The sequence below is a fragment of the Coregonus lavaretus genome (genome assembly GCF_964263955.1).
Source record: "Coregonus lavaretus genome assembly, chromosome: 17".
In the NCBI taxonomy this organism is placed as follows: domain Eukaryota; kingdom Metazoa; phylum Chordata; class Actinopteri; order Salmoniformes; family Salmonidae; genus Coregonus; species Coregonus lavaretus.
The window spans coordinates 44,396,423-44,424,094 of NC_140004.1; the positions used below are offsets into that span (position 1 = coordinate 44,396,423).

At 45.2% G+C, this 27,672-nt stretch overlaps 2 protein-coding genes across 2 annotated transcripts; both read left to right on the top strand.

The window, feature by feature from the left end:
- Positions 1 to 1,711: 1,711 nt before the first annotated feature.
- LOC311144613 (perforin-1-like) lies at positions 1,712 to 6,065 on the top strand. The gene is made up of 4 exons (XM_084180653.1): positions 1,712 to 1,771; positions 2,052 to 2,253; positions 5,512 to 5,928; positions 5,985 to 6,065. The coding sequence occupies exons 2-3, from the start codon at positions 2,095 to 2,097 to the stop codon at positions 5,770 to 5,772; spliced, it is 420 nt and encodes a 139-aa protein (XP_084036779.1). The 5' UTR covers positions 1,712 to 1,771; positions 2,052 to 2,094; the 3' UTR covers positions 5,773 to 5,928; positions 5,985 to 6,065.
- Positions 6,066 to 15,868: 9,803 nt separating this feature from the next.
- On the top strand, positions 15,869 to 27,309 carry dhfr (dihydrofolate reductase). The gene is made up of 6 exons (XM_084180493.1): positions 15,869 to 16,093; positions 16,496 to 16,545; positions 17,980 to 18,085; positions 18,349 to 18,475; positions 20,094 to 20,209; positions 27,059 to 27,309. Exons 1-6 carry the CDS (start codon positions 16,002 to 16,004, stop codon positions 27,138 to 27,140), a joined length of 573 nt encoding a protein of 190 aa, XP_084036619.1. The 5' UTR covers positions 15,869 to 16,001; the 3' UTR covers positions 27,141 to 27,309.
- The last annotated feature ends 363 nt before the right edge of the window (positions 27,310 to 27,672 follow it).

Here is a 27,672-nt window from a genome sequence, read left to right on the forward strand (position 1 = left end):
GTAGCTCAGCTGGTAGAGCACGGCGCTTGTAACGCCAAGGTAGTGGGTTCGAACCCCGGGACCACCCATACACAAAAAAAATGTATGCACACATGACTGTAAGTCGCTTTGGATAAAAGCGTCTGCTAAATGGCATATTATTATTATTATTTAGTGCACTACTATGGGCCCTGGTCAAAAGTAATGTACTATAAAGAGAATAGGATGCCATTTGGGATTCCTGCCAAGAGAAAACAAAACAAGCTAAAAGCCAATCTGATGTTTAAACCTACATAAACAGAAAATACACTCATAAACAGTCAACATCAGGCAATCAAGTAAGAAATGGCTGACCAGAAGACAAAATCATCTTACCCCACGACACAAGATAAAGAAACCAGAAACGAAAAGAAAGGGCTGTCTTCCAACAGCTGCTTAACTGGCCAGTCTTACCTCAACCAATCAATGATCAACTCAGTAGTATCAATGTCCTGTTCATCAGATATGTGTATCCCAGGGTAGGCTACATTATTTTTCTCCACATAACATCACAGGCAAGCTGGTCAGAGTTCCACACAACTCCTCCCTAACTAACAATGACTACAGAGCCATATGGTATATAGACATACAGATAAAGTATCTCTATACTGTACGTGACTTTGGGACTAATGATCCGTTCATAAACATGATTAAGCTTAGAACATATTGTCCTTAGATAATTAAGTGATAATGCCCGAGAAACCGGTGTTTGGAGGATATTTTGGCACGGGTGATGTTTGGCCCGAGACGAAGTCGATGACCGGCAAACCGTGTAAATATATTCTCCAAATACCGGCTTTGAGGGCATTATCACTTAATTATCTAACGACAATATGGTCTAAGCTTAATAATGATGTCAGCTGATTCATGTCCAGACTCCCGACACGTTCATTACTATGGTACAGCTGGAGATCGAATTTGAATATTGAAACAATGTTGCAAATGTCGGAGAGACAGACAGCAAGGTTTATACAAATCTCTGATGTTGAAAACTAAATGTTAGTCTAAAAGAAATGTGAGATAATGTCTAGATGCTTTTATAGCGGAGATCAAGTTTATAAATTGCCTGGCTGGGCTGATGAGACAGTGGATTGCGCAGTCAGATGGAACAGAGTAAATAGACATTTTAACGTCCTAGATTTAGCCGGTGGTAACTTCTGGAATAGACACCGGCTGGAATGCGCTTTTAACCAATCAGCATTCATTTATTTATTGGGCTGTGTCTGAAAACGTTACTAGCTGTCAAATCCTTGCTTCCTCCGTCCTTGTTTCCTCAGTTCTACTCAAAGCGCATTGGAGGAGAGGAGAGGATCCAAGGTCCCTCCCATGGTCCTCTTCCTCCAATGAGCTTTGAGAGGAATTGAGAAAACAAGGAAGCAATGATTTGACAGCTAGCAACGTTTTCCTCACTCATTGGGCTGTGAAACTAGCCCTCAAAGTGTTAATTCAAAAGCCTGGCCTTCATTTCATCAGAATCAGAGGATAATAATACCTGTAGGTGTTGCTGTTGTTTGGCAACGCAGACTGTTATCTCATTGGTTGAGGCATCACTGAGAACAAGCCACCTGTGGAGTGCCATTGCATTTCTGTGTGGGGAGGAATGGAGGCGATGCCTTTTTGTGTGGTGGGAGGGGGTCTTTATAAAAAGTGAGAGGGCATAGGAAAAACCGTCAGTGGTTGGTTCCCCTGAGACAGACAGACAGACAGACAGACAGACAGATAGACGCTCGTCTCCAGACTCTACAGAACACAGGTATTATGACCTTCCAGGAGTCATGTAACAAGGGTTCACTTTATAATGTTTTATATTTGAAAATTGACTTGTCTTTTTCATTTGTTTGTCTTTCTCTCCTCTGTGTTAGTGTTTTCATTCTTCCTGCTCTGTGACCTGCTCTTAGGGAAACAACTGACATATTTATATTATCTCCTTTATCTCTATCTCTCCCCATCCCCTCTCTCTCTCTCTCTCTCTCTCTCTCTCTCTCTCTCTCTCTCTCTCTCTCTCTCTCTCTCTCTCTCTCTCTCTCTCCTAGTTGTCTTCCCCTCCACGGATCAAGCCCTATCTAACTGAGAGCCATGTCCTCCTCCTCTCTTCTGTGCTGCCTGCTGGTGGTGTGTGTTCTGGCTGTGGTCCAGATCTATGCAGCAGAGGAACGTAAGGTCCTCAAGGTGTTCAACCTCCGTGCAAGCAACCTGGACAGCAGCCTGCTGGGGACCGCTGATGCCTACGTCGAGGTAAATATCTCCTCACCTGAGTCACCTATCAACCATCATAGCTTATGTGCAGTGAGCTAACTGGGTGCTACTTGTAGACGTGGGTGGTGGATGAATGGAGGCTAGAACACACCCCCTTCATATAAATCTAAACTAAAAAATATATTAGGATTATTAGGCTAATTATCATCATTATTATCATCATTCATAGAGTAAGTTAGAGGACTCATCTTTGTATCTGAGCACGGGCAGCACCATTAAGGCCATCTCCATTTTTCAGTAGTCCATTTTCACAAAGCTTATATTGGTGATTTACTGCCACCTGCAGGGCTGAAGTCCTGAACCAAATCTTGTGTCAGTCATTTACTGTGGCCACCAGATGGAGGTGATGAAGCTTAAAAACATTTGTAATGAATAGTTAACCCAGTTTGAAGAAAAAGACAATGCTCTCCTTGGTTGATCGCTCCCAACTCATAGGAATACCCACTGGTTTCCAATAGATATTACAGCCACAAAGTCAAAATTGCCTATATCGAAGAAAAAATATAATGAAAACAAAAATTAGAAGGATTACTTTATCCTATCCCAGGTATTCCTTAAAGAGGTGGGGTTTCAAATGTCTCTGGAAGGTTGTGAGTGACTCCGCTGTCCTGGCGTCGTGAGGGAGCTTGTTCCACCATTGGGGTGCCAGAGCAGCGAACAGTTTTGACTGGGCTGAGCGGGAACTATGCTTCCGCAGAGGTAGGGGAACCAGCAGGTCAGAGGTGGATGAACGCAGTGCCCTCGTTTGGGTGTAGGGACTGATCAGAGCCTGAAGGTACGGAGGTGCCGTTCCCCTCACAGCTCCGTAGGCAAGCACCATGGTCTTGTAGCAGATGCGAGCTTCAACTGGAAGCCAGTGGAGTGTGCGGAGGAGCGGGGTGACGTGAGAGAACTTGGGAAGGTTGAACACCAGACGGGCTGCGGCATTCTGGATGAGTTGTAGGGGTTTAATGGCACAGGCAGGGAGCCCAGCCAACAGCGAGTTGCAGTAATCCAGACGGGAGATGACAAGTGCCTGGATTAGGACCTGTGCCGCTTCCTGTGTAAGGCAGGGTCGTACTCTCCGAATGTTGTAGAGCATGAACCTACAGGATCGGGTCACCGCCTTGATGTTAGCGGAGAACGACAGGGTGTTGTCCAGGGTCACGCCAAGGCTCTTCGCACTCTGGGAGGAGGACACAACGGAGTTGTCAACCGTGATGGCGAGATCATGGAACGGGCAGTCCTTCCCCGGGAGGAAGAGCAGCTCCGTCTTGCCGAGGTTCAGCTTGAGGTGGTGATCCGTCATCCATACTGATATGTCTGCCAGACATGCAGAGATGCGATTCGCCACCTGGTTATCAGAAGGGGGAAAGGAGAAGATTTGTTGTGTGTCGTCAGCGTAGCAATGATAGGAGAGGCCATGTGAGGATATGATAGAGCCAAGTGACTTGGTGTATAGCGAGAATAGGAGAGGGCCTAGAACTCGCCACGCCACATGGTAGGAGTGACCTGTCAGGTAGGACGCAATCCAAGAGTGAGCCGCGCCGGAGATGCCCAGCTCGGAGAGGGTGGAGAGGAGGATCTGATGGTTCACAGTATCAAAGGCAGCAGACAGGTCTAGAAGGACAAGAGCAGAGGAGAGAGAGTTAGCTTTAGCAGTGCGGAGAGCCTCCGTGACACAGAGAAGAGCAGTCTCAGTTGAATGACCAGTCTTGAAACCTGACTGGTTTGGATCAAGAAGGTCATTCTGAGAGAGATAGCAAGAGAGTTGGCTAAAGACGGCACGCTCAATAGTTTTGGAGAGAAAAGAAAGAAGGGATACTGGTCTGTAGTTGTTGACATCAGAGGGATCGAGTGTTGGTTTTTTGAGAAGGGGTGCAACTCTCGCTCTCTTGAAGACGGAAGGGACATAGCCAGCGGTCAAGGATGAGTTGATCAGCGAGGTGAGGTAAGGGAGAAGGTCACCGGAGATGGTCTGGAGAAGAGAGGAGGGGATAGGGTCAAGCGGGCAGGTTGTTGGGCGACCTGCCGTCACAAGTCACAAGATTTTATCTGGAGAGAGAGGGGAGAAAGAAGTCAAAATCTTGTGACTTGTGACGGCAGGTCGCCCAGTGTGAGCAGGACCAGCAGTGTCTTTGATTTAACAAACGAGGATCGGATGTCGTCAACCTTCTTTTCAAAATGGTTGACGAAGTCATCCACAGAGAGGGAGGGGGGGGGGATTCAGCAGGGAGGAGAATGTGGCAAAGAGCTTCCTAGGGTTAGAGGCAGATGCTTGGAATTTAGAGTGGTAGAAAGTGGCCTTAGCAGCAGAAACAGATGAAGAAAATGTAGAGAGGAGGGAGTGAAAAGATGCCAGGTCCGCAGGGAGTCTAGTTTTCTTCCACCTCTTTAAGGAATACCTGGGATAGGATAAAGTAATCCTCCCCCCCCCAATTTTTTTTTTTTAAATAAATAAATAAATAAAATAAAAATATTGTAAAGTGGTTATCCCACTGGCTATAGGGTGAATGCACCAATTTGTAAGTCGCTCTGGATAAGAGCGTCTGCTAAATGACGTAAATGTAAATGTAAATGATTTCCGCTCAGCTGCCCGGAGCTCTGTTCTGTGAGCTCGCAATGAGTCATCAAGCCACGGAGCTGGAGGGGAGGACCGAGCCGGCCGGGAGGATAGGGACATAGAGAGTCAAAGGATGCAGAAAGGGAGGAGAGGAGGGTTGAGGAGGCAGAATCAGGAGATTGGAGGGAGAAGGATTGAGCAGAGGGAAGAGATTTTAGGATGGAAGAGGAGAGAGTAGCGGGAGAGAGAGAGCGAAGGTTGCGACGGCGCATTACCATCTGTGTAGGGGCAGAGTGAGTAGTGTTGGAGGAGAGGGAGAGAGAAAAGGATACAAAGTAGTGGTCGGAGACATGGAGGGGAGTTGCAAAGAGATTAGTAGAAGAACAGCATCTAGTAAAGATGAGGTCAAGCGTATTGCCTGCCTTGTGAGTAGGGGGGGACGGTGAGAGGGTGAGGTCAAAAGAGGAGAGGTGTGGAAAGAAGGAGGCAGAGAGAAATTAGTCAAATGTAGACGTAGGGAGGTTGAAATCCCCCAGAACTGTGAGGGGTGAGCCATCCTCAGGAAAGGAACTTATCAAGGTGTCAAGCTCGTTGATGAACTCTCCAAGGGAACCTGGAGGGCGATAGATGAATATATATCCATGATGTTTCCTCGAACTAACTCTATGATCATAATCATTCTCATTATTATCCAGGTATTCAGGGCTTTCGGCTTTCTTGGGAGGACAGAGGTGAAGAACGACAACACTGACCCCAGTTGGGAAGAGGAGTTCAGCTTCCTCAACGCCCGTGAGAACAACACCTTGAGGATGGAGGTGTACGACAGCGACGTGGACTTGGACGACCTGCTGGGGACCTGCGAGCGCTCCATCAAGATGGGAACCTTCCAGCATCAATGTTTCCTCAAGAAGGGTGGGACCCTGCACTACTCCTACACCCTAGAGCCTCTACAGTAGACCCTGTACTACTCCTACTCCCTAGAGCCGCTATAGTAGACCCTGTACTACTCCTACATCCTAGAGCCTCTATAATAAACCCTGTACTACTCCTACACCCTAGAGCCCCTACAGTAGAGCCTGTACTACTCATACACCCTAGAGCCGCTATAGTAAGTCGCTCTGGATAAGAGCGTCTGCTAAATGACTAAAATGTAAAATGTAAATAGTAGACCCTGTACTACTCCTACATCCTAGAGCCTCTATACTAAACCCTGTACTACTCCCACACCCTAGACCCTCTATAGTAGACCCTGTACTGCTCTTACACCCTAGAGCCCATACAGTAAACCCTGTACTACTCCTACACCCTAGAGCCTCTACAGTAGACCCTGTACTACTCCTACATCCTAGAGCCTCTATAGTAGATCCTGTACTACTCCTACACCCTAGAGCCTCTACAGTAGTCCCTGTACTACTCCTACACCCTAGAGCCCCTACAGTAAACCCTGTACTACTCCTACACCCTAGATTCTCTACAGTAGACCCTGTACTACTCCTACACCCTAGAGCCTCTATAGTAGACCCTGTACTACTCCTACACCCTAGAGCCCCTACAGTAGACCCTGTACTACTCCTACATCCTAGAGCCTCTAGAGTAGATCCTGTACTACTCCTACACCCTAGAGCCTCTACAGTAGACCCTGTACTACTCCTACACCCTAGAGCCCCTATAGTAGACCCTGTACTACTCCTACACCCTAGAGCCCATACAGTAGACCCTGTACTACTCCTACACCCTAGAACCCCTATAGTAGACCCTGTACTACTCCTACACCCTAGAGCCCCTACAGTAGACCCTGTACTACTCTTACACCCTAGAGCCCATACAGTAAACCCTGTACTACTCCTACACCCTAGAGCCTCTACAGTAGACCCTGTACTACTCCTACATCCTAGAGCCTCTATAGTAGATCCTGTACTACTCCTACACCCTAGAGCCTCTACAGTAGACCCTGTACTACTCCTACACCCTAGAGCCCCTACAGTAAACCCTGTACTACTCCTACACCCTAGATTCTCTACAGTAGACCCTGTACTACTCCTACACCCTAGAGCCTCTATAGTAGACCCTGTACTACTCCTACACCCTAGAACCCCTATAGTAGACCCTGTACTACTCCTACACCCTAGAGCCCCTACAGTAGACCCTGTACTACTCCTACACCCTAGAGCCCCTACAGTAGACCCTGTACTACTCCTACACCCTAGAGCCTCTACAGTAGACCCTGTACTACTCCTACACCCTAGAGCCCCTACAGTAGACCCTGTACTACTCCTACACCCTAGAGCCTCTACAGTAGACCCTGTACTACTCCTACACCCTAGAGCCCCTACAGTAGACCCTGTACTACTCCTACATCCTAGAGCCTCTACAGTAGACCCTGTACTACTCCTACACCCTAGAGCCCCTACAGTAGACCCTGTATAAAAGTATGCATTAGGGCATCTGCAATAGAATATACTTGGCAAAAACAAATGCATTTCTATAGCCTCCAAAATCGTTTTTACAATGGTGAAGGAGTTCAACGGCTGCGCAGTGTCTTCAAAACTGCGCCCCATGTTTGTCATCTAGGGTTTTGTACACATCATTGATTCCTACACCCTCAACTAGAGTAGATACCTATTCAACAACAACAACATCCGGCCCCCATCTAACCCCTCTCCTCTGACATGGCTTTCTCATTCTCCCCAGACTGAGCTGAAAAACCCTCCTCCCCCTCTTCTCAACCTCAGGCTCATCATAACAGACTAGATTCTAGAACATTGAGCAGTACAAAACTCCACCTCACCCCTACAGTTAGTTTATCGTACACAGTGTCTACACTGACGTCTATCTCTCAGTATGCCGCCTTGTGTATTTGATTGTTGACTCAGTTATATGACCCAGATCTGGTTGTCCCACTGTAGTTACAGGGTAGGTACTGTGTCTGTTTACCTTATGAACTGCAGTAGTGAATGAGTTAACCTCTGTCACTCACTGTGTCTGGCCTGCTGTCACTGTGTCTGGACTGCTCTGGTCCTCACTTTAGTATGACATCAATAAATACAAATCTTGTTTCCCTGCACAATGGTCTCAGTCTGGCTCTCTCTAGTTCTTCATTGAAATACTAAATGACCATACTCATGTTTTAGAAATTACAGCTAGCCTACAATTTGACAATGAGGCTTACATCTTTTCAATCATACTCTATTACCATGTTTAGTGTGGAGGCCTGTCTTTGGCCACAAATTGTCAATAGAACAGTGGAATTATGATATCAACAAGGTAATTTAACCTCTGTTAGAGAAAATGGAAGGTCTATGAGAAAACTAATACAATTCCTAGAGAGAGAACCTTTTAAGCTAAATGTGTTTGTTTACGGTCATAGTGTCTAAATCTTCCTGATTCAACCTTGGTTCTCTTTCACAACAGTAAAACATTTAAACAATCAAATAATATAGCATTTCCCCTGCAAAGAATGTTGTTGTTTTTTGGGATTATGATGAAGTAAGAAAGTAATATTCAGCTATTTTTGGTATACCTGGCCAGATGTACAGATAGCCAAACTGGACTCTTATTGTGCTGTAAGGAAACATGTTTTAAATGGAACAATGTTGGAACGAGGTTTACCAAACACATTTAAAGCCAGCTTGAACAAACACAGGTGTGGAAAAACGTGTTGCCGTGGGAATACGTCACGATGACACATGATAAGTCACTCACCTATTTGTCCCTTGTTGTGTTCCAAATGGAACCCTATTCCCTGTATGGGCCCTGGTCAAAAGTAGTGCACTATATAGGGAATAGGGCGCCATAGATCCTCTCCTCCAATGAGCTTTAAGAGGGAGGTTACTGGTCGGTTACTGGGAGCCTGGGACTAACAGGTGAGTAATAATGATGATAATTCTGTCACACTAAAGATGATAAACACCTCATTAGGCTAGCTGTTTTTGTTATTTTTTATGTATTCTAAAAAATATATGTTTTATGAAGACTGTGAAGGCTTACCTGGTAGAAGTATATCATGAGTAAGTATTTGTATCTATTATTTGTTATTTGCTAACTTTGCTGTGAAAGGCAGTGGCATGTATTCATGGCTGCCAAGGGAAGCCATGCTTCCCCTAAAAATTGACAAAAAAATTATAATATTAAAAAACATATAAAATAATTGTTCTTTCGTCTCTCTGTGTTTTCATAATTGTCCTTCACAAGAGGCTGAATGTATCTCACCGGAGAAAGCATCCCAGCGAGCGAAACAGCGCCCCTCTGTCTCTCTACGTGTAGGCTGTGAATGGTCCTGGCGCACCAAAAACATAACTTCAATCACATCACATCGAGAGCAAAACTTCATTGACAGAAACAACTTGAATTGTTGCATCTCGTTGTGTTGTTGTCGTGGGTGGCTAACTAGCTAAAATTGTCTCTTTCCTAAGTTAGCCATGGATGGAGACAGGGATTTGGACTTGTAGTTTTACTTAATTCTCCGTACTGGCCAATGATTATAAAGGCAATTCTGATCCAACCATAAATTCATACATTGTGCCCCTGTCCTGAGAGGATGGAAGTTCAATATGTAGCCAGATGTAGAAGGCTAATGTTAACTAGCTAACGTTGCACATGGAAAGAAGTTAGTCTAGCGAGCAAGCATTTTAGCCAGGTAGCCTAGGACAACAAAAACTAAAAGTGTGTACTGTATGATAGAGTCATAGACCGTTTCATCAACATGAAAGAGAGGAGGATGGCATTGGCGTTTCTCTACAAGTTCGGTGAGTCATGTTTTTTCTACTTACGCACACACACATTCACACATACACACACACACATACACACACACACACACACAAATCAGAACCATGGACACATCATATTTAGCTTACGTTGATTGGACTCAATTGTTTTTGGTATCTTTTAGTTGTCACTGTATTAGACTAAGCAGAGGTGATTTGATGATGTTGAAATGTTGCTGGAATAGAGGAGGCAGCTCCTGTTTTATTTGTGACTTGCGGTAACTCTGTGGTTCTAAATGAAATGTAGGAAACATTGACTTGCTTAACCCTGCTGTAGGTCATGTACTGCAACTGTTTGTTACATGCAATATGCTTTGTGGACTTCACCGGACAGATGTTGCTCTCCGGTTTTGTGATGAAAAGAAGGTGTAGTTGAATTTATTCTACCACTGTGTCTTCTTATTGTCTCGGCCTTTAGGCCTATATATCACAGTGGCAAGGCATTTCCTACTGTCTCCTGTCTCCTATATCCTGTCTCCTCCTGTCTCCTCTAGACTCCCGAGTGGCGCAGTGGTCTAAGGCCACTAGAGATCCTGGTTCGAATCCAGGCTCTGTCGTAGCCGGCCGCGACCGGGAGACCCATGGGGCGGCGCACAATTGGCCCAGCGTCGTCCAGGGTAGGGGAGGGAATGGCCGGCAGGGATGTAGCTCAGTTGGTAGAGCATGGCGTTTGCAACGCCAGGGTTGTGGGTTCGATTCCCATGGGGGGCCAGTATGAAAAAAAATAATAATGTATGCACTCACTGTAAGTCGCTCTGGATAAGAGCGTCTGCTAAATGACTATATATGTCTCATATATCCTGTCTCTTACCGTTTCCTACTGTCTCCTGTCTCCTATATCCTGTCTCCTCCTGTCATCTCCTATATCCTGTCTCCTCCTGTCTCCTATATCCTGTCTCCTATATCCTGTCTCCTCCTGTCTCCTCCTGTTTCCTCCTATATCCTGTATCCTCCTGTCTCCTCTTGTCTCCTATATCCTGTCTCCTCCTGTCTCCTCCTGTCTCCTATATCCTGTCTCCTCCTGTCTCCTATATCCTGTCTCCTATATCCTGTCTCCTATATCCTGTCTCCTCCTATATCCTGTCTCCTCCTGTCTCCTCCTGTCTCCTATATCCTGTATCCTCCTGTCTCATCTTGTCTCCTATATCCTATATCCTGTCTCCTATATCCTGTCTCCTATATCCTGTCTCCTCCTGTCTCCTCCTGTCTCCTATATCCTGTCTCCTCCTGTCTCCTATATCCTGTCTCCTCCTGTCTCCTCCTGTCTCCTATATCCTGTCTCCTCCTGTCTCCTATATCCTGTCTCCTCCTGTCTCCTATATCCTGTCTCCTATATCCTGTCTCCTCCTGTCTCCTCCTGTCTCCTATATCCTGTATCCTCCTGTCTCCTCTTGTCTCCTATATCCTATATCCTATATCCTGTCTCCTATATCCTGTCTCCTATATCCTGTCTCCTATATCCTGTCTCCTCCTGTCTCCTCCTGTCTCCTATATCCTGTCTCCTCCTGTCTCCTCCTGTCTCCTATATCCTGTCTCCTCCTGTCTCCTATATCCTGTCTCCTCCTGTCTCCTCCTGTCTCCTATATCCTGTATCCTCCTGTCTCCTCTTGTCTCCTATATCCTATATCCTATATCCTGTCTCCTCCTGTCTCCTATATCCTGTCGTCTCCTATATCCTGTCTCCTCCTGTCTCCTATATCCTGTCTCCTCCTGTCTCCTCCTGTCTCCTATATCCTGTCTCCTCCTGTCTCCTATATCCTGTCTCCTCCTGTCTCCTCCTGTTTCCTCCTATATCCTGTATCCTCCTGTCTCCTCTTGTCTCCTATATCCTATATCCTATATCCTGTCTCCTCCTGTCTCCTCCTGTCTCCTATATCCTGTCTCCTCCTGTCTCCTCCTGTCTCCTATATCCTGTCTCCTCCTGTCTCCTCCTGTCTCCTCCTGTCTCCTCCTGTCTCCTATATCCTGTCTCCTCCTGTCTCCTATATCCTGTCTCCTCCTGTCTCCTCCTGTCTCCTATATCCTGTCTCCTCCTGTCTCCTATATCCTGTCTCCTCCTGTCTCCTATATCCTGTCTCCTCCTGTCTCCTCCTGTCTCCTATATCCTGTATCCTCCTGTCTCATCTTGTCTCCTATATCCTGTCTCCTCCTGTCTCCTATATCCTGTCTCCTCCTGTCTCCTCCTGTCTCCTATATCCTGTCTCCTCCTGTCTCCTCCTGTCTCCTATATCCTGTCTCCTCCTGTCTCATATATCCTGTCTCCTCCTGTCTCCTCCTGTCTCCTATATCCTGTATCCTCCTGTCTCCTCTTGTCTCCTATATCCTATATCCTATATCCTGTCTCCTATATCCTGTCTCCTCCTGTCTCCTCCTGTCTTCTATATCCTGTCTCCTCCTGTCTCCTCCTGTCTCCCATATCCTGTCTCCTCCTGTCTCCTATATCCTGTCTCCTCCTGTCTCCTCCTGTCTCCTATATCCTGTCTCCTCCTGTCTCCTCCTGTCTCCTATATCCTGTCTCCTCCTGTCTCCTCCTGTCTCCTATATCCTGTCTCCTCCTGTCTCCTATATCCTGTCTCCTCCTGTCTCCTCCTGTCTCCTATATCCTGTATCCTCCTGTCTCCTCTTGTCTCCTATATCCTATATCCTATATCCTGTCTCCTATATCCTGTCTCCTATATCCTGTCTCCTCCTGTCTCCTATATCCTGTCTCCTCCTGTCTCCTCCTGTCTCCTATATCCTGTCTCCTCCTGTCTCCTCCTGTCTCCTATATCCTGTATCCTCCTGTCTCATCTTGTCTCCTATATCCTATATCCTATATCCTGTCTCCTATATCCTGTCTCCTATATCCTGTCTCCTCCTGTCTCCTATATCCTGTCTCCTCCTGTCTCCTATATCCTGTCTCCTCCTGTCTCCTCCTGTCTCCTATATCCTGTCTCCTCCTGTCTCCTATATCCTGTCTCCTCCTATCTCCTCTTGTCTCCTATATCCTATATCCTATATCCTGTCTCCTATATCCTGTCTCCTATATCCTGTCTCCTCCTGTATCCTCCTGTCTCCTCCTCTATCCTCCTGTCTCCTCCTGTCTCCTATATCCTGTATCCTCCTGTCTCCTATATCCTATATCCTATATTCTGTCTCCTATATCCTGTCTCCTCCTGTCTCCTCCTGTATCCTCTTGTCTCCTATATCCTGTCTGGAGTGTTTCCTATTTTGTTGTGTTACAACCTGTAATTTAAATGGATTTTTATTTGGATTTCATGTCATGGACACACACAAAATAGCCTCCTTCTTACTCCAATTCACTTTATATCCAGGCAATTGGCCAAATGCTCTCATGAGCTATAGCACCCTTTGTTATCGAACAGCTGGGATTTGCCAGTGTTAGTAAGATATCATCAGCGTATAGGTTGGTTTTGAAGTCATGACCACTCCAAATGATACCACTTATATCCTCCTTAGCTCTAATAGCACAGGCAAGGGGCTCTAGTGCCAAAATGAACATAGTTGGGGACGACGGGCAGCCCTGCCTTGTAGAATGGAAAAGCTGAAAGGGGTCAGATATTACAGTATGCCATTCGTTTTTTAACTGAACCAGTAGGTTCATGATAGAGTGCCCTAATCCACTGCATAATAACAGGCCCAATCTAGTGTATAAAACAGATAAGGCCATACTATTCGATCAAAAGCTTTCTCTGCATCCAGTGATACTGCTACAGCTGGATGCTGGAGAGAGCTAGCCCCTGACATAACATGAAAAAGTATCCTCATGTTGTTGGAGGATAGGCCACCTGGTACAAACCCCACCTGGTCCAGGTGTATAAAGCGCAGGGCACGGATCTAAGAGATAGAAATATGGATTGGCAGTCCTTCATCTCAGCCTTGTAGCCTCTGAATGTTGTACATTCTACCCCTGTAAACATAACATACTGTACACTCCCCTCAGCCCCCTCCCCTCTAAAGGTCAGAGCAACATAAATTTGGTCCGTTTTCAAGCATCGTCTCAGCCAATGAGCGTCCACGGTGCTGGCTATGGGGCGGCAACACCCTATACTACATGGCAAAAAGTGATTTGAACTGAAATGGAATTTGGGACAAAGCCCTGGTTAACAGAGGTAGAAATGGTCTCATTACATAATCAAAGGTAGGTTAGGGTACGCCTGTGAGAAAAGGCTTTCCTCCAACAGGTGGGTGACAACAGGGGCCAACCAACGATACTATATTGAGGGTGGTTACGGTGTTATCACAGGCCAAAGCACACATTCTCTCATAGTAAGTGAAGTAAGCCTTGGACAAGTAAGTCTCCTGTCTCTGTAACATGAGTGATGCAGCTTGATGTACAAGTACACCCCCTGGACTCCAGTAGCCTACAAGTACACCCCCTGGACTCCAGTAGCCTACAAGTACACCCCCTGGACAGGATGCTAGTAGCCTACAAGGACACCCCCTGGACAAAACGCTAGTAGCCTACAAGGACACCCCCTGGACAGAACGCCAGTAGCCTACAAGTACACCCCCTGGACAGGACGCCAGTAGCCTACAAGGACACCCCCTGGACAGGACACCAGTAGCCTACAAGGACACCCCCTGGACAGGACGCCAGTAGCCTACAAGGACACCCCCTGGACAGGACGCCAGTAGCCTACAAGGACACCCCCTGGACAGGACGCCAGTAGCCTACAAGGACACCCCCTGGACAGGACGCCAGTAGCCTACAAGGACACCCCCTGGACAGGACGCCAGTAGCCTACAAGGACACCCCCTGGACAGGACGCCAGTAGCCTACAAGTACACATCCTATGATACAGGCTAGAAAACAGCAGAAGCAGGTCAGCAACAACAGGTGTCCTTTCCCCCAAAGTCACTACCACCAGTGGTATTACACCCCTGGTCCCGGCTCAATCCCGCCAGATTTACCCACGTCAGTCCTGCAGTTACTGGCCAACTCTCTAGCCTATAGGCTACTGCCACCCTTCATTACCCATCATACAGAGCAGATGCATAACATCAACAAACCCCAACATCGCCATAATACCACCATACTCAAACTATAGGCTACAGTAGGCCTATGAGGCAAAGCCTGTAACCTGACTGTGACCATTGGGTGCTACTGAACAGTATTTTGATAATAAATACTTCAAAATGGTTCTAATCCCCGAGCCGACTAGGTGAAAGATCTGTCGATGTGCCCTTGAGCAAGGCACTTAACCCTAATTGCTCATGTAAGTCGCTCTGGATAAGAGCGTCTGCTAAATGACAAAAAATAAATAAATAAATAAATAAATAAAATAAAGTATAGAGAGGAACAGACAGAGAAACAGAGAGAGAAACGGAGAGAGAGAGAAAGAGAGAGAAACAGAGAGAAATAGAGAGAAACAGAGAGAGAACAGAGAGAGAAACATATATAAAAAGAGAGAAACAGAGAGAGAAACAGAGAGAGAAACAGAGAGAAACAGAGAACAGAGAGAGAAACAGAGAGAGAAACAGAGAGACATTTGTGGTCATAAAGGCTGCAAAGGGGGCACTGTGTGTAATTACAGAGAAGGAGAAACTACCTTACAAAAGTAGCTTTGCTAGGCCCAGCTGTCAACATTTCTTCTCTCCACTTAATTTAGATTTTCCCCGTTATCTATACATTTACATATACAGTATATCATGTTCAAAAAATTACCTATAGAGGGCAGCGGCACATTTTTGAGAAATGTACTCCAAAAGACTGCCTCGAAGAAGAATTGGGCCATACCACAGATAGAACAATGAGACAGATATTTCACCGGATGCATAAATGTGAAGCTTCTGCTTGGCGTTTCCACTCACTACCAAATATGGTAATGAAAGGAAGCCCACTGGCCGGTAGTGAGAGAAGATGGAAGGAGACGGATTTTGACCGACATTATGTTAGTTCTCTCATCTATTAAACATTTGATCTCAATACAGTTTTTGGTTCCCAAAACTAGAATCTACTATGAACAGAGTGGACTACGTTTTGTAGACTTTACCCTTTGCCAAAGTTGTAAAAAAAATCGCGTTGTTTAGAAGGAGTGCAAAGGCGAATTTAGTTATTGCACACGCGCACTTCACGGAGTAGGCGTTCTCTAACGAAAATATGCAGATATGTGCTACAACAGGCCAATAGGATGTCGCTAGCTCGATCTTGGCTCTGCCCATCTCCTCGCTTGTTCTGTCCACTATGGTTTATTTGTTCCCATTGGAAACGACAGGCTGTGGTCTATCTGGGTTTAGTTATAAAAAAAAAAAACTTTGGCCATACCATATGATATCATATCCGGTTTAAATGGCTCACTGTTTGTTGGCGGGAACTGTACGGTAGTCCGCAGTTGGCTGGCTAGTAGGTACTGTAGATCTTTATTTTGGTTGAGCTAAAATCATTGTTCATCATTGCACTTTTTCGTCAAGTGAAAATGTCTCGTGTGCTGAACTGCATTGTGGCTGTCTGTCCTGATATGGGGATTGGAAATAACGGGAATCTACCATGGCACCCGAAGAGACTCAAGTAAGTAGCCTAGCTAACTAACGTCGTTTGCCTCATTCATTTAGTTTCAACAGCTAGCTAAGCCATCTACAACAATAGCCTATACACAGCATCTCTGTTTCAACTAGCTGGCAACGAATGGCAAGCTAACAACAGTGTTGAAATGCCGTATATTGATCTATTGATGTGTGGCACAGAAATCTAGCAAGAAATCAGAATAGTCAGCTGCTGATGCAACAAGGAATGACAACGTTGGGATCCTAAGTCCAGGGTTGCTCAAGTTAACGTCATGGCATATGATGATCTGAACTTGAAGTCATAATTTCTGTAGTTTACCCATAAAATAGACAGTTTTTCTACATTCTCGCTGGCCTGTTGTTTTTCATGTCTCACGTACAGTAATGATGTTGACTTCTTTTACAGTAATGAATTTAAGTATTTCCAGAAGATGACAATGACGTCATCAGTGGAAGGTACAGTCAGTTTCCATACATTTTACATTTTACGTTTGACCTTTTAGTCATTTAGCAGACGCTCTTATCCAGAGCGACTTAAAGTTAGTGCATTCATCTTAAGATAATGTAGCTAGGTGGGACAACCACTTATCACAGGCATAGAAAGTAACATTTTCCTCAATAAAGTATCTATCAGTAGAGTCAGAGCTGGGTGGGTGGGTGGGTGGGGCGGTCAAGTGCAAGTTCTGGTTCAGGTTATTATTATTTTTAACAATGCAGTGTAAATCAGATGAGCTTGCTCAGTACACGGATACAGTCATTGGCTGGTTCAGTTGTTAACACTGACAGTTGTAAACATTAAACTGTATTGTTAATGACCACTAGGTGACAGTATAGCAACACGTGCACAGTATCACGAGATATTATTTAAAAGGGCAATTCCGCCACTTTTTAACCTCGTATTCATCCTCTCCAGCACCAAACCGTTTCCGTTATCGGTGGTTAAAAACACAAGAAGAAAGGTCCTAAAAAAAATGCCTCTCTGTGACATCACAGGGTAGGATTAAAAGTAAAAAAAACTGATTTTCAAAACCTGCAACTAGTTTCTAGCCCAAGGGAGAGTATTGTATTGCTCCCCAGGGCACCACGAATCTCAGTGTTTGAAAATCACTGTTTTTATAATGTTATCTTTGATGATGTCATCGGTTAGAACTTTTTAACTTTACAAAACTTGGAAATGTGCTGTTTTCACATATGTAGACACAAGCATTGTGCTGGAGATGATGAACATGAAGTTAAAAAGTGGTGGAGTTGCTCTTTAATAATAAAAAAAACCTTGACACTTTCCCTGCAGTGATAGCGTATTCTTATTAATGTTTAACACAGTCATGGTCGAAAAGAGTATACCGGTACATACCCTCACTGCTTTTACAGTACTGAGAAAGAGTATACCGATACATACCCTCACTGCTTTTACAGTACTGAGTCCAAAGTCAGGAGCATCTATATAACATCTAGCTCATCACATGAGCTGAGCACCTTTATCACATGTTCTGTCATCATCAAATGTCATTCCCCTGTCCTTTTCTGGATGACTTTGCTCACTATATTCCAGTCCTGGAGGTGCTAAACGACTTCTGGTTTTTCGTTCTACCTGGTGGTTAATTGCACCCATCTGGTGCCCCAGGTCTGAATCAGGCTTAGATTAAAATAAGAGGATGAAGACTAACTGTTTTGTCCCTTCAGTTCCGGAATCAAACAGTCCTGAGCTAGACTGTAGGCCAGGCCTAGACCTGAGACATGGCCTCCATAGACGCCATAGCAGGCCACAGCCATGTCTCGGGGCTGTGTAGGACCCCAAGATATTCTTGACCAGGGGAAACTCATCTCTGTCTGGGATTGGTTAGGTAAACAGAATGTTGTCATCATCTCTGTCTGGGATTGGTTAAATAGGTAAACAGAATGTTGTCATCATGGGGCGGAAGACGTGGTTCTCTATTCCAGAGCGGAACCGGCCACTCAAGAACCGGATCAACATCGTTCTCAGCAGAGAACTTAAGTAAGAGGCATGGAGGACATCAGTAATGACAGTCACTTACCAGCTACTAATTTCTATACAATGTGTTCATCATCCTGTGTTATCTGTAATGGGCATCATATAGTGAAGATTGTCTTCCTCTGTGTATCTATTTGTGTCATACGTGACAATGTAATACTGAAAGCCATTGAATACTATGAACCAAAACACATTGTAACTACTATGTTGCCCTAACATTACTACTATGTTGCCCTAACATTACTACTATGTTGTGTGAATGTCAGAGAGCCTCCAACCGGGGCTCACCACTTGGCGTCAGACTTCAGCTCAGCACTCCGCCTGCTGGACACAGCTGAGATGGCAGAACGGGCCGACCAGGTCTGGGTGATCGGGGGCAGCTCCCTGTACAAGGTAAGAAATACACAGGCCTTAGCCATTAGTCCTTCATGTAGAGGATTGGATAGGGGTCCATTTGGAATAGGTCAACAGTCTCTGAGATGTGGCCTTGCACCAGATGGGAACTTGTGTAGAGGGATGTGTTCATAAAGAAAGACTTGTAGAGAAATGGGGTTTGAGTGAGTGGGCGTTTTGAAACTGTTTACTAGAGCGGGAACTTCTTTAGTGTTCTTTACGTATTTTACCTCAGTAACCTGTGACGCAAGACATCATTGACGACCTTGGTGCATTTTCCAATGTCTCAACTGCATTCTCCGCTGTCAAAAACACTTTTCAGTTATGCTATTTGTCCACTAAGCTGAACGAAATTGAGTAGTAGAAAAGTTAACACGCGCACACACAGCTCCACACAGACACACAGCTCCACACAGCTCCACACAGACACACAGCTCCGCACAGACACACAGCTCCGCACAGACACACAGCTCCGCACAGCTCCACACAGACACACAGCTCCGCACAGACACACAGCTCCGCACAGACACACAGCTCCGCACAGACACACAGCTCCGCACAGACACACAGCTCCACACAGACACACAGCTCCACACAGACACACAGCTCCACACAGACACACAGCTCCACACAGACACACAGCTCCACACAGACACACACAGCTCCACACAGACACACACAGCTCCACACAGACACACACAGCTCCACACAGAAACACACAGCTCCACACAGACACACACAGCTCCACACACACACACAGCTCCACACAGCTCCACACAGACACACACAGCTCCACACAGACACACACAGCTCCACACAGACACACACAGCTCCACACAGACACACACAGCTCCACACAGACACACACAGCTCCACACAGACACACACAGCTCCACACAGACACACACAGCTCCACACAGACACACACAGCTCCACACGTGCACACAGACATACACACAGACACACACACACACACCTCCACACACACAGACACACGCAGACACACACACACCTCCACACACAGCGTCCCTTATACCTTTCTTCCTTCCTTCCTCGGCAGTCGGTAGGTTGTCATGGAGACCTCATCGCTCAAGGATGCTTTTGACAATACAGCACACAAGCTCTGTTCACTTCTCCACACACACACACACACTCTCCACCTCATATACGTATCTAAAGGGTTGACTCTTTAAAGGTTACGTTTGGGACTTTAAGACCTTGACTATTTTCCACATAGCCTTGTTATGAACACACACAAACTGTCTGGGTCGATCTACAATGGGGCATTTCAGTAGAAAATAACGTCCAGGTCTACTGTCATGCGTTTCAGAGTAAGAGTACTGATCTAAGATCAGGCCCCCCCCCCCCCCCACCCCGTCCCCCCCGTCCCCCCCGTCCCCCCGTCCCCTGTCCCCCGCCCCCGTCCCCGTCCCCCCGTCCCCCGTCCCCCCCCCGTCCATAATACATCTGATTCATTATGATCTAAAAGGCAAACTGATCCTAGATCAGTACTCCTACTCTGAAACGATTGACAAATGTGGGTCCAGGTCTTAGAATCCCAAACGTATACTTTCAGTGTATTTATTTGTTGTTGTTTATTTGTTGTCTGGTTCCCCAGGAGATGATGGAGAGTCAGGGGACCAGGAGGTTGTTTGTGACACAGATCCTGCAGCAGTTTAAGAGTGACACCTTCCTGCCTGAAATCAACCAAGACAAATACCGCCTACTGCCAGAGTGAGTTTCACACACGCATGTATGCCTTCGAAAAGTATTCAGACACCTTCCCTTTTTACACATTTTGTTACGTTACACATCCTTATCCTAAAATGGATTCAAAAAATAATGTCGTCATCAATCTAAACACAATACCCCATAACGACAAATTGAAAACAGGTTTTTATAAATTTTTGCAAATGTATTGAAAGAAAAAAAAAAAAAATAATGGCCTCCATCATTCTTCAATGGAAGAAGTTTGGAACCACCAAGACTCTTCCTAGAGCTGGCTGCCCAGCCACACTGAGCAATCGGGGGAGAAGGGCCTTGGTCAGGGAGGTGACCAGGAACCCGATGGTCACGCTGACAGAGCTCCAGAGTTCCTCTGTGGTGATGGGAGAACCTTCCAGAAGGACAACCATCTCTGCAGCACTCCACCAATCAGGTCTTTATGGTAGAGTGGCCAGACGGAAGCCACTCCACAGTAAAAGGTACTTGACAGCCCGCTTGGAGTTTGCCAAAAGGCACCTAAAGACTCTCAGACCATGAGAAACAATATTATCTGGTCTGATGAAACCAAGATTGAACTCTTTGGCCTAAATGCCAAGCGTCACGTCTGGAGGAAACCTGGCACCATCCCTACGGTGAAGCATGGTGGTGGCAGCATCATGATGTGGGGATGTTTTTCAGCAGCAGGGACTGGGAGACTAGTCAGGATCGAGGCAAAGATGAACGGAGCAAAGTACAGAGAGATCCTTGATGAAAACCTGCTCCAGAGCGCTCAGGACCTCAGACTGGGGTGAAGGTTCACCTTCCAACATGACAACGACCCTAGGCACACAGCCAAGACAACGCAGGAGTGGCTTCGGGACAAGTCTCTGAATGTCCTTAAGTGGCCCAGCCAGAGCCCGGACTTGAACCCGATCTAACATCTCTGGAGAGACCTGAAAATAGCTGTGCAGCGACGCTCCCCATCCAACTTGACAGAGCTTGAGAGGATCTGCAGAGAAGAATGGGAGAAACTCACCAAATACAGATGTGCCAAGCTTGTAGCATCATACACAAGAAGACTCAAGGCTGTAATCACTGCCAAAGGTGCATCAACAAAGTACTGAGTAAAGGGTCAGAATACTTATGTAAATGTGATATTTCATTTTTTTCATTTGCAAAAAAATTAAAAATAAACTGTTTTTGCTTTGTCATTATGGGGTATTGTGTGTCGATTAATGTGTGGGGGGGGGGGGGGGACTATTTAATTCATTTTAGAATAAGGCTGTAACGTAACAAAAGGTCAAGGGTTCTGAATACTTTCCGAATGCACTGTACGTGCATGCACACACACACACAGCATGGATACACTTTACTAAAATCAAATCAAGCTTTATTTCTTATAGGATATGCATTTCAATCAAAGGTGTGAAAAATCAAAACAATACGTTTTCTAAAAATGGGAAATTAAAATGCTAAAACAATAATAAAATAACAGTGGACATGAGAGACTAATGCGTAAAAATAAATCAGATGTATAGAACGGGATAAATCAAATAGATAGTATGACTGACTAAAAGCACCCTAAGAACCCTAACCCTAAGAAGAACCCTCACTAGTTTACTCCAATTAGGGAAGGGGTGGTGGGATTGGAAAGTAATAAAGGGAAATATATATTTTTAAAGGATATGTGTATGTATTTGTGTGTGTGTGTGTGTATGTATGTACAGTGAGGGAAAAAAGTATTTGATCCCCTGCTGATTTTGTACGTTTGCCCACTGACAAAGAAATGATCAGTCTATAATTTTAATGGTAGGTTTATTTGAACAGTGAGAGACAGAATAACAACAAAAAAATCCAGAAAAACGCATGTCAAAAATTTTATAAATTGATTTGCATTTTAATGAGGGAAATAAGTATTTGACCCCCTCTCAATCAGAAAGATTTCTGGCTCCCAGGTGTCTTTTATACAGGTAACGAGCTGAGATTAGGAGCACACTCTTAAAGGGAGTGCTCCTAATCTCAGTTTGTTACCTGTATAAAAGACACCTGTCCACAGAAGCAATCAATCAATCAGATTCCAAACTCTCCACCATGGCCAAAACCAAAGAGCTCTCCAAGGATGTCAGGGACAAGATTGTAGACCTACACAAGGCTGGAATGGGCTACAAGACCATCGCCAAGCAGCTTGGTGAGAAGGTGACAACAGTTGGTGCGATTATTCGCAAATGGAAGAAACACAAAAGAACTGTCAATCTCCCTCGGCCTGGGGCTCCATGCAAGATCTCACCTCGTGGAGTTGCAATGATCATGAGAACGGTGAGGAATCAGCCCAGAACTACACGGGAGGATCTTGTTAATGATCTCAAGGCAGCTGGGACCATAGTCACCAAGAAAACAATTGGTAACACACTACGTCGTGAAGGACTGAAATCCTGCAGCGCCCACAAGGTCCCCCTGCTCAAGAAAGCACATATACAGGGCCGCCTGAAGTTTGCCAATGATCATCTGAATGATTCAGAGGAGAACTGGGTGAAAGTGTTGTGGTCAGATGAGACTAAAATCGAGCTCTTTGGCATCAACTCAACTCGCCGTGTTTGGAGGAGGAGGAATGCTGCCTATGACCCCAAGAACACCATCCCCACCGTCAAACATGGAGGTGGAAACATTATGCTTTGGGGGTGTTTTTCTGCTAAGGGGACAGGACAACTTCACCGCATCAAAGGGACGATGGACAGGGCCGTGTACCGTCAAATCTTGGGTGAGAACCTCCTTCCCTCAGCCAGGGCATTGAAAATGGGTCGTGGATGGGTATTCCAGCATGACAATGACCCAAAACACACGGCCAAGGCAACAAAGGAGTGGCTCAAGAAGAAGCACATTAAGGTCCTGGAGTGGCCTAGCCAGTCTCCAGACCTTAATCCCATAGAAAATCTGTGGAGGGAGCTGAAGGTTCAAGTTGCCAAACGTCAGCCTCGAAACCTTAATGACTTGGAGAACATCTGCAAAGAGGAGTGGGACAAAATCCCTCCTGAGATGTGTGCAAACCTGGTGGCCAATTACAAGAAACGTCTGACCTCTGTGATTGCCAACAAGGGTTTTGCCACCAAGTACTAAATCATGTTTTGCAGAGGGGTCAAATACTTATTTCCCTCATTTAAAATGCAAATCAATTTATAACATTTTTGACATGCGTTTCTCTGGATTTTTGTTGTTGTTATTCTGTCTCTCACTGTTCAAATAAACCTACCATTAAAATTATAGACTGATCATGTCTTTGTCAGTGGGCAAACGTACAAAATCAGCAGGGGATCAAATATTTTTTCCCTCACTGTGTGTATATATATATATATATATATATTACACACACACATGCATACATACAGTGGGGAGAACAAGTATTTGATACACTACCGATTTTGCAGGTTTTCCTACTTACAAAGCATGTAGAGGTCTGTAATTTTTATCATAGGTACACTTCAACTGTGAGAGACGTAATCTAAAACAAAAATCCAGAAAATCACATTGTATGATTTTTAAGTAATAATTTGCATTTTATTGCATGACATAAGTATTTGATCACCTACCAACCAGTAAGAATTCTGGCTCTCACAGACCTGTTCGTTTTTCTTTAAGAAGCCCTCCTGTTCTCCACCCATTACCTGTATTAACTGCACCTGTTTGAACTCGTTACCTGTATAAAAGACACCTGTCCACACACTCAATCAAACAGACTCCAACCTCTCCACAATGGCCAAGACCAGAGAGCTGTGTAAGGACATCAGGGATAAAATTGTAGACCTGCACAAGGCTGGGATGGGCTACAGGACAATAGGCAAGCAGCTTGGTGAGAAGGCAACAACTGTTGGCGCAATTATTAGAAAATGGAAGAAGTTCAAGATGACGGTCAATCACCCTCGGTCTGGGGCTCCATGCAAGATCTCACCTCGTGGGGCATCAATGATCATGAGGAAGGTGAGGGATCAGCCCAGAACTACACGGCAGGACCTGGTCAATGACCTGAAGAGAGCTGGGACCACAGTCTCAAAGAAAACCATTAGTAACACACTACGCCGTCATGGATTAAAATCCTGCAGCTCACGCAAGGTCCCCCTGCTCAAGCCAGCGCATGTCCAGGCCCGTCTGAAGTTTGCCAATGACCATCTGGATGATCCAGAGGAGGAATGGGAGAAGGTCATGTGGTCTGATGAGACAAAAATATAGCTTTTTGGTCTAAATTCCACTCGCCGTGTTTGGGGGAAGAAGAAGGATGAGTACAACCCCAAGAACACCATCCCAACCGTGAAGCATGGAGGTGGAAACATCATTCTTTGGGGATGCTTTTCTGCAAAGGGGACAGGACGACTGCACCGTATTGAGGGGAGGATGGATGTATCGCGAGATCTTGGCCAACAACCTCCTTCCCTCAGTAAGAGCATTGAAGATGGGTCGTGGCTGGGTCTTCCATCATGACAACGACCAGAAACACACAGCCAGGGCAACTAAGGTGTGGCTCCGTAAGAAGCATCTCAAGGTCCTGGAGTGGCCTAGCCAGTCTCCAGACCTGAACCCAATAGAAATTCTTTGGAGGGAGCTGAAAGTCTGTATTGCCCAGCGACAGCCCCGAAACCTGAAGGATCTGGAGAAGGTTTGTATGGAGGAGTGGGCCAAAATCCCTGCTGCAGTGTGTGCAAACCTGGTCAAGACCTACAGGAAACGTATGATCTCTGTAATTGCAAACAAAGGTTTCTGTACCAATATTAAGTTCTGCTTTTCTGATGTATCAAATACTTATGTCATGCAATAAAATGAAAATTAATTACTTAAAAATCATACAATGTGATTTTCTGGATTTTTGTTTTAGATTCCGTCTCTCACAGTTGAAGTGTACCTATGATAAATATTACAGACCTCTACATGCTTTGTAAGTAGGAAAACCTGCAAAATCGGCAGTGTATCAAATACTTGTTCTCCCCACTGTAGGCCTACATTGAACACCACACATTGGCTGCTACTGTAGGCTGTCATTGTGGTCCTCTGTAGCTCAGCTGGTAGAGCACGGCGCTTGTAACGCCAAGGTAGTGGGTTCGATCCCCGGGACCACCCATACACAAAAAAATGTATGCACGCATGACTGTAAGTCGCTTTGGATAAAAGCGTCTGCTAAATGGCATTTCTTCTTCTTCTTCTTTAGGCTGAACGATAGAACAGCTATTTCCATGTTAAAATGTTATGGGATGCATTTTCTCAATTGTTTTTGATGGTAGGCCACTCTGGTAGGCCTACATTATAATAAAATAGACACAGTAACCTACTTGGCCACTGTTTTAAAACTGTAACTTAAAGCGGGTACAGCCTCAGTGTTCACAGTAAACGCGCGCTGGAAGTTGCACAATCTTCACAACGTTCAAGTTTGCACTCAGCAGACCTGAAATTAGCTCAGTGCCGAAAGAATGTTGACAGAACTGTAGTGTATTAAGATTATGACTATTCTAGTGGAACCTGGGGGGGATGTTTATTTTAGTTCAAAAATAACCATTTGTAGGGTGACGCCCCAGGGGAGACAGGTGATTGGACAGCAGAGGGAGCAACCCATATTTTTGCATTCTTTATAAGTATAGGCTGGAGGCAGAGGGGGTTAGAACAGACATTATCTTTGGACACTGTTCTCCAGCCCTGCAGGGTCTGTAAACTTATGCTGACATCTTGTGATATAAATAAAACTTATAATCAAAGTACAGCCTAAGCGGACTCTTTGTTTGACAGCAATAATTACCAGCATCGACGCGATACTACAGAACATTTATTACAAGGCATTATTCTAAGCTTGAACAAAGAGATGCCTAGAAACCTAAGTAAAAGCACAGCTAAAAAGGTGTATTAAGATCTTAAAAATGTAAGATCTTTCTTAAAAGGGTGGGTGGGGGGGGGGGGGGGGGGGGGGGGGGGGGGGGTTGTGTATGCTAATGACCATTTGCAGTGAATAGGCCCATTTCGAGTCACATTCTGAGGTTTATTATAACAGACTAAATAAAATGTGCTGGCACAACAACAGACATCCAGGCTGATTTTCAAAACATCAAACACATCCATTATGATTAGAATAATTTGTTTGGGTTAACTAGCTAGTCCCTGAGCAGAACAGAACCAAAGTGTGTGTGTGTGTGTGTGTGTGTGTGTGTGTGTGTGCGTGTGTGTGTGTGTGTGTGTGCGTGTGCATGCGTGTGCGTGTGCATGCGTCTGTGTATTCTATTGTTTGTGAATGTTATTTTGGTGAGTGCACTCATGGTGATGTCACCTTTTACTGAGGTGTTCCATGTGTTCTACCCGTATGCATCCTCCTAACCATACATTTCCTGACATCGCTGTAATGTTAATGGTCACACTGACGCCCACCAAGCGTCTGTCTGTGTGTGTGTGTGTCACATTGCGCACACGACACGTGGGAATGAGACATGTTTTCTACCAGACCTCTATCTCGGTGTGTTTATCCTCCGTTTGTTGACGTCTCTGTCTGTCATCATGGCGATTAGGATCAGATTCACAGATGAAAACTAAATCTCAACTCAATGATAAATGTTTTGCCTTCGTGGGATCAACTCTCTTCTCGTTAATGTTATCTAAGACTCATTTGACTGAGACAAACCCACAAGATGGCGTCGTTATGGTGTAAAGTACCATGTTGACCAAGTTTACGATGGCCCTAAAGAATCAAAACAGCCAACCTGGTTTCAGTGAAGAGACAAATTAATGATCCTTGTTGTTGTGTGGTTGAGTGGAGCTGGAGGATAGATTTGAGTGGTTGAGTGGAGCCGGAGGATAGATTTGAGTGGAGCTGGAGGATAGATTTGAGTGGTTGTGTCTCTCTTGGTCTCTCCTCAGGTTTCCAGGAGTGCCACAAGACCTACAGGAGGAGGCTGGGCTACAGTACAGATTTGAAGTCTATGAAAGCATCGACCAATGAGCTGTAAGCACACCCAGGAAAACACCCGGCGTTGTCATCTATCATGTCAATATTTACTGCTGCTCACAGTTGTCGCTCAAATGTAATTAATGAAAATTGTTCAATTCCATTATAAATTAATTGTGTGATCTTTTCACTGAAATAAAACCTGGTTGTTTTGTGTTTTCTTTTCCTCCTAATTCCTTTCTGTTAGTTATTATTTTTATGTCTTTTGGATATTTTTTCACAGAAACAGATGTTACATATTTATACATTTATATAGATACACAACAACAACAACTTATAAAACAGTGGGTTTCTAAGGCAGATTGTTCCACTCTGACTGCGCCTAAATGGGCTCTGGTCTAAAGTAGTGCACTATGTAGGGGACAGGGTGTCATAGGGCTCTGGTCAAAAGTAGTGCACTATGTAGGGGATAGGGTGACATTTGGGACGTAACCTGAGACGCGACTGCTCATTCCAAATGAGACATGACATGAATATGCAGAAGGTTTCGACTAGAAAGCGAATGAACTCACCAGGTGTCTGGAGT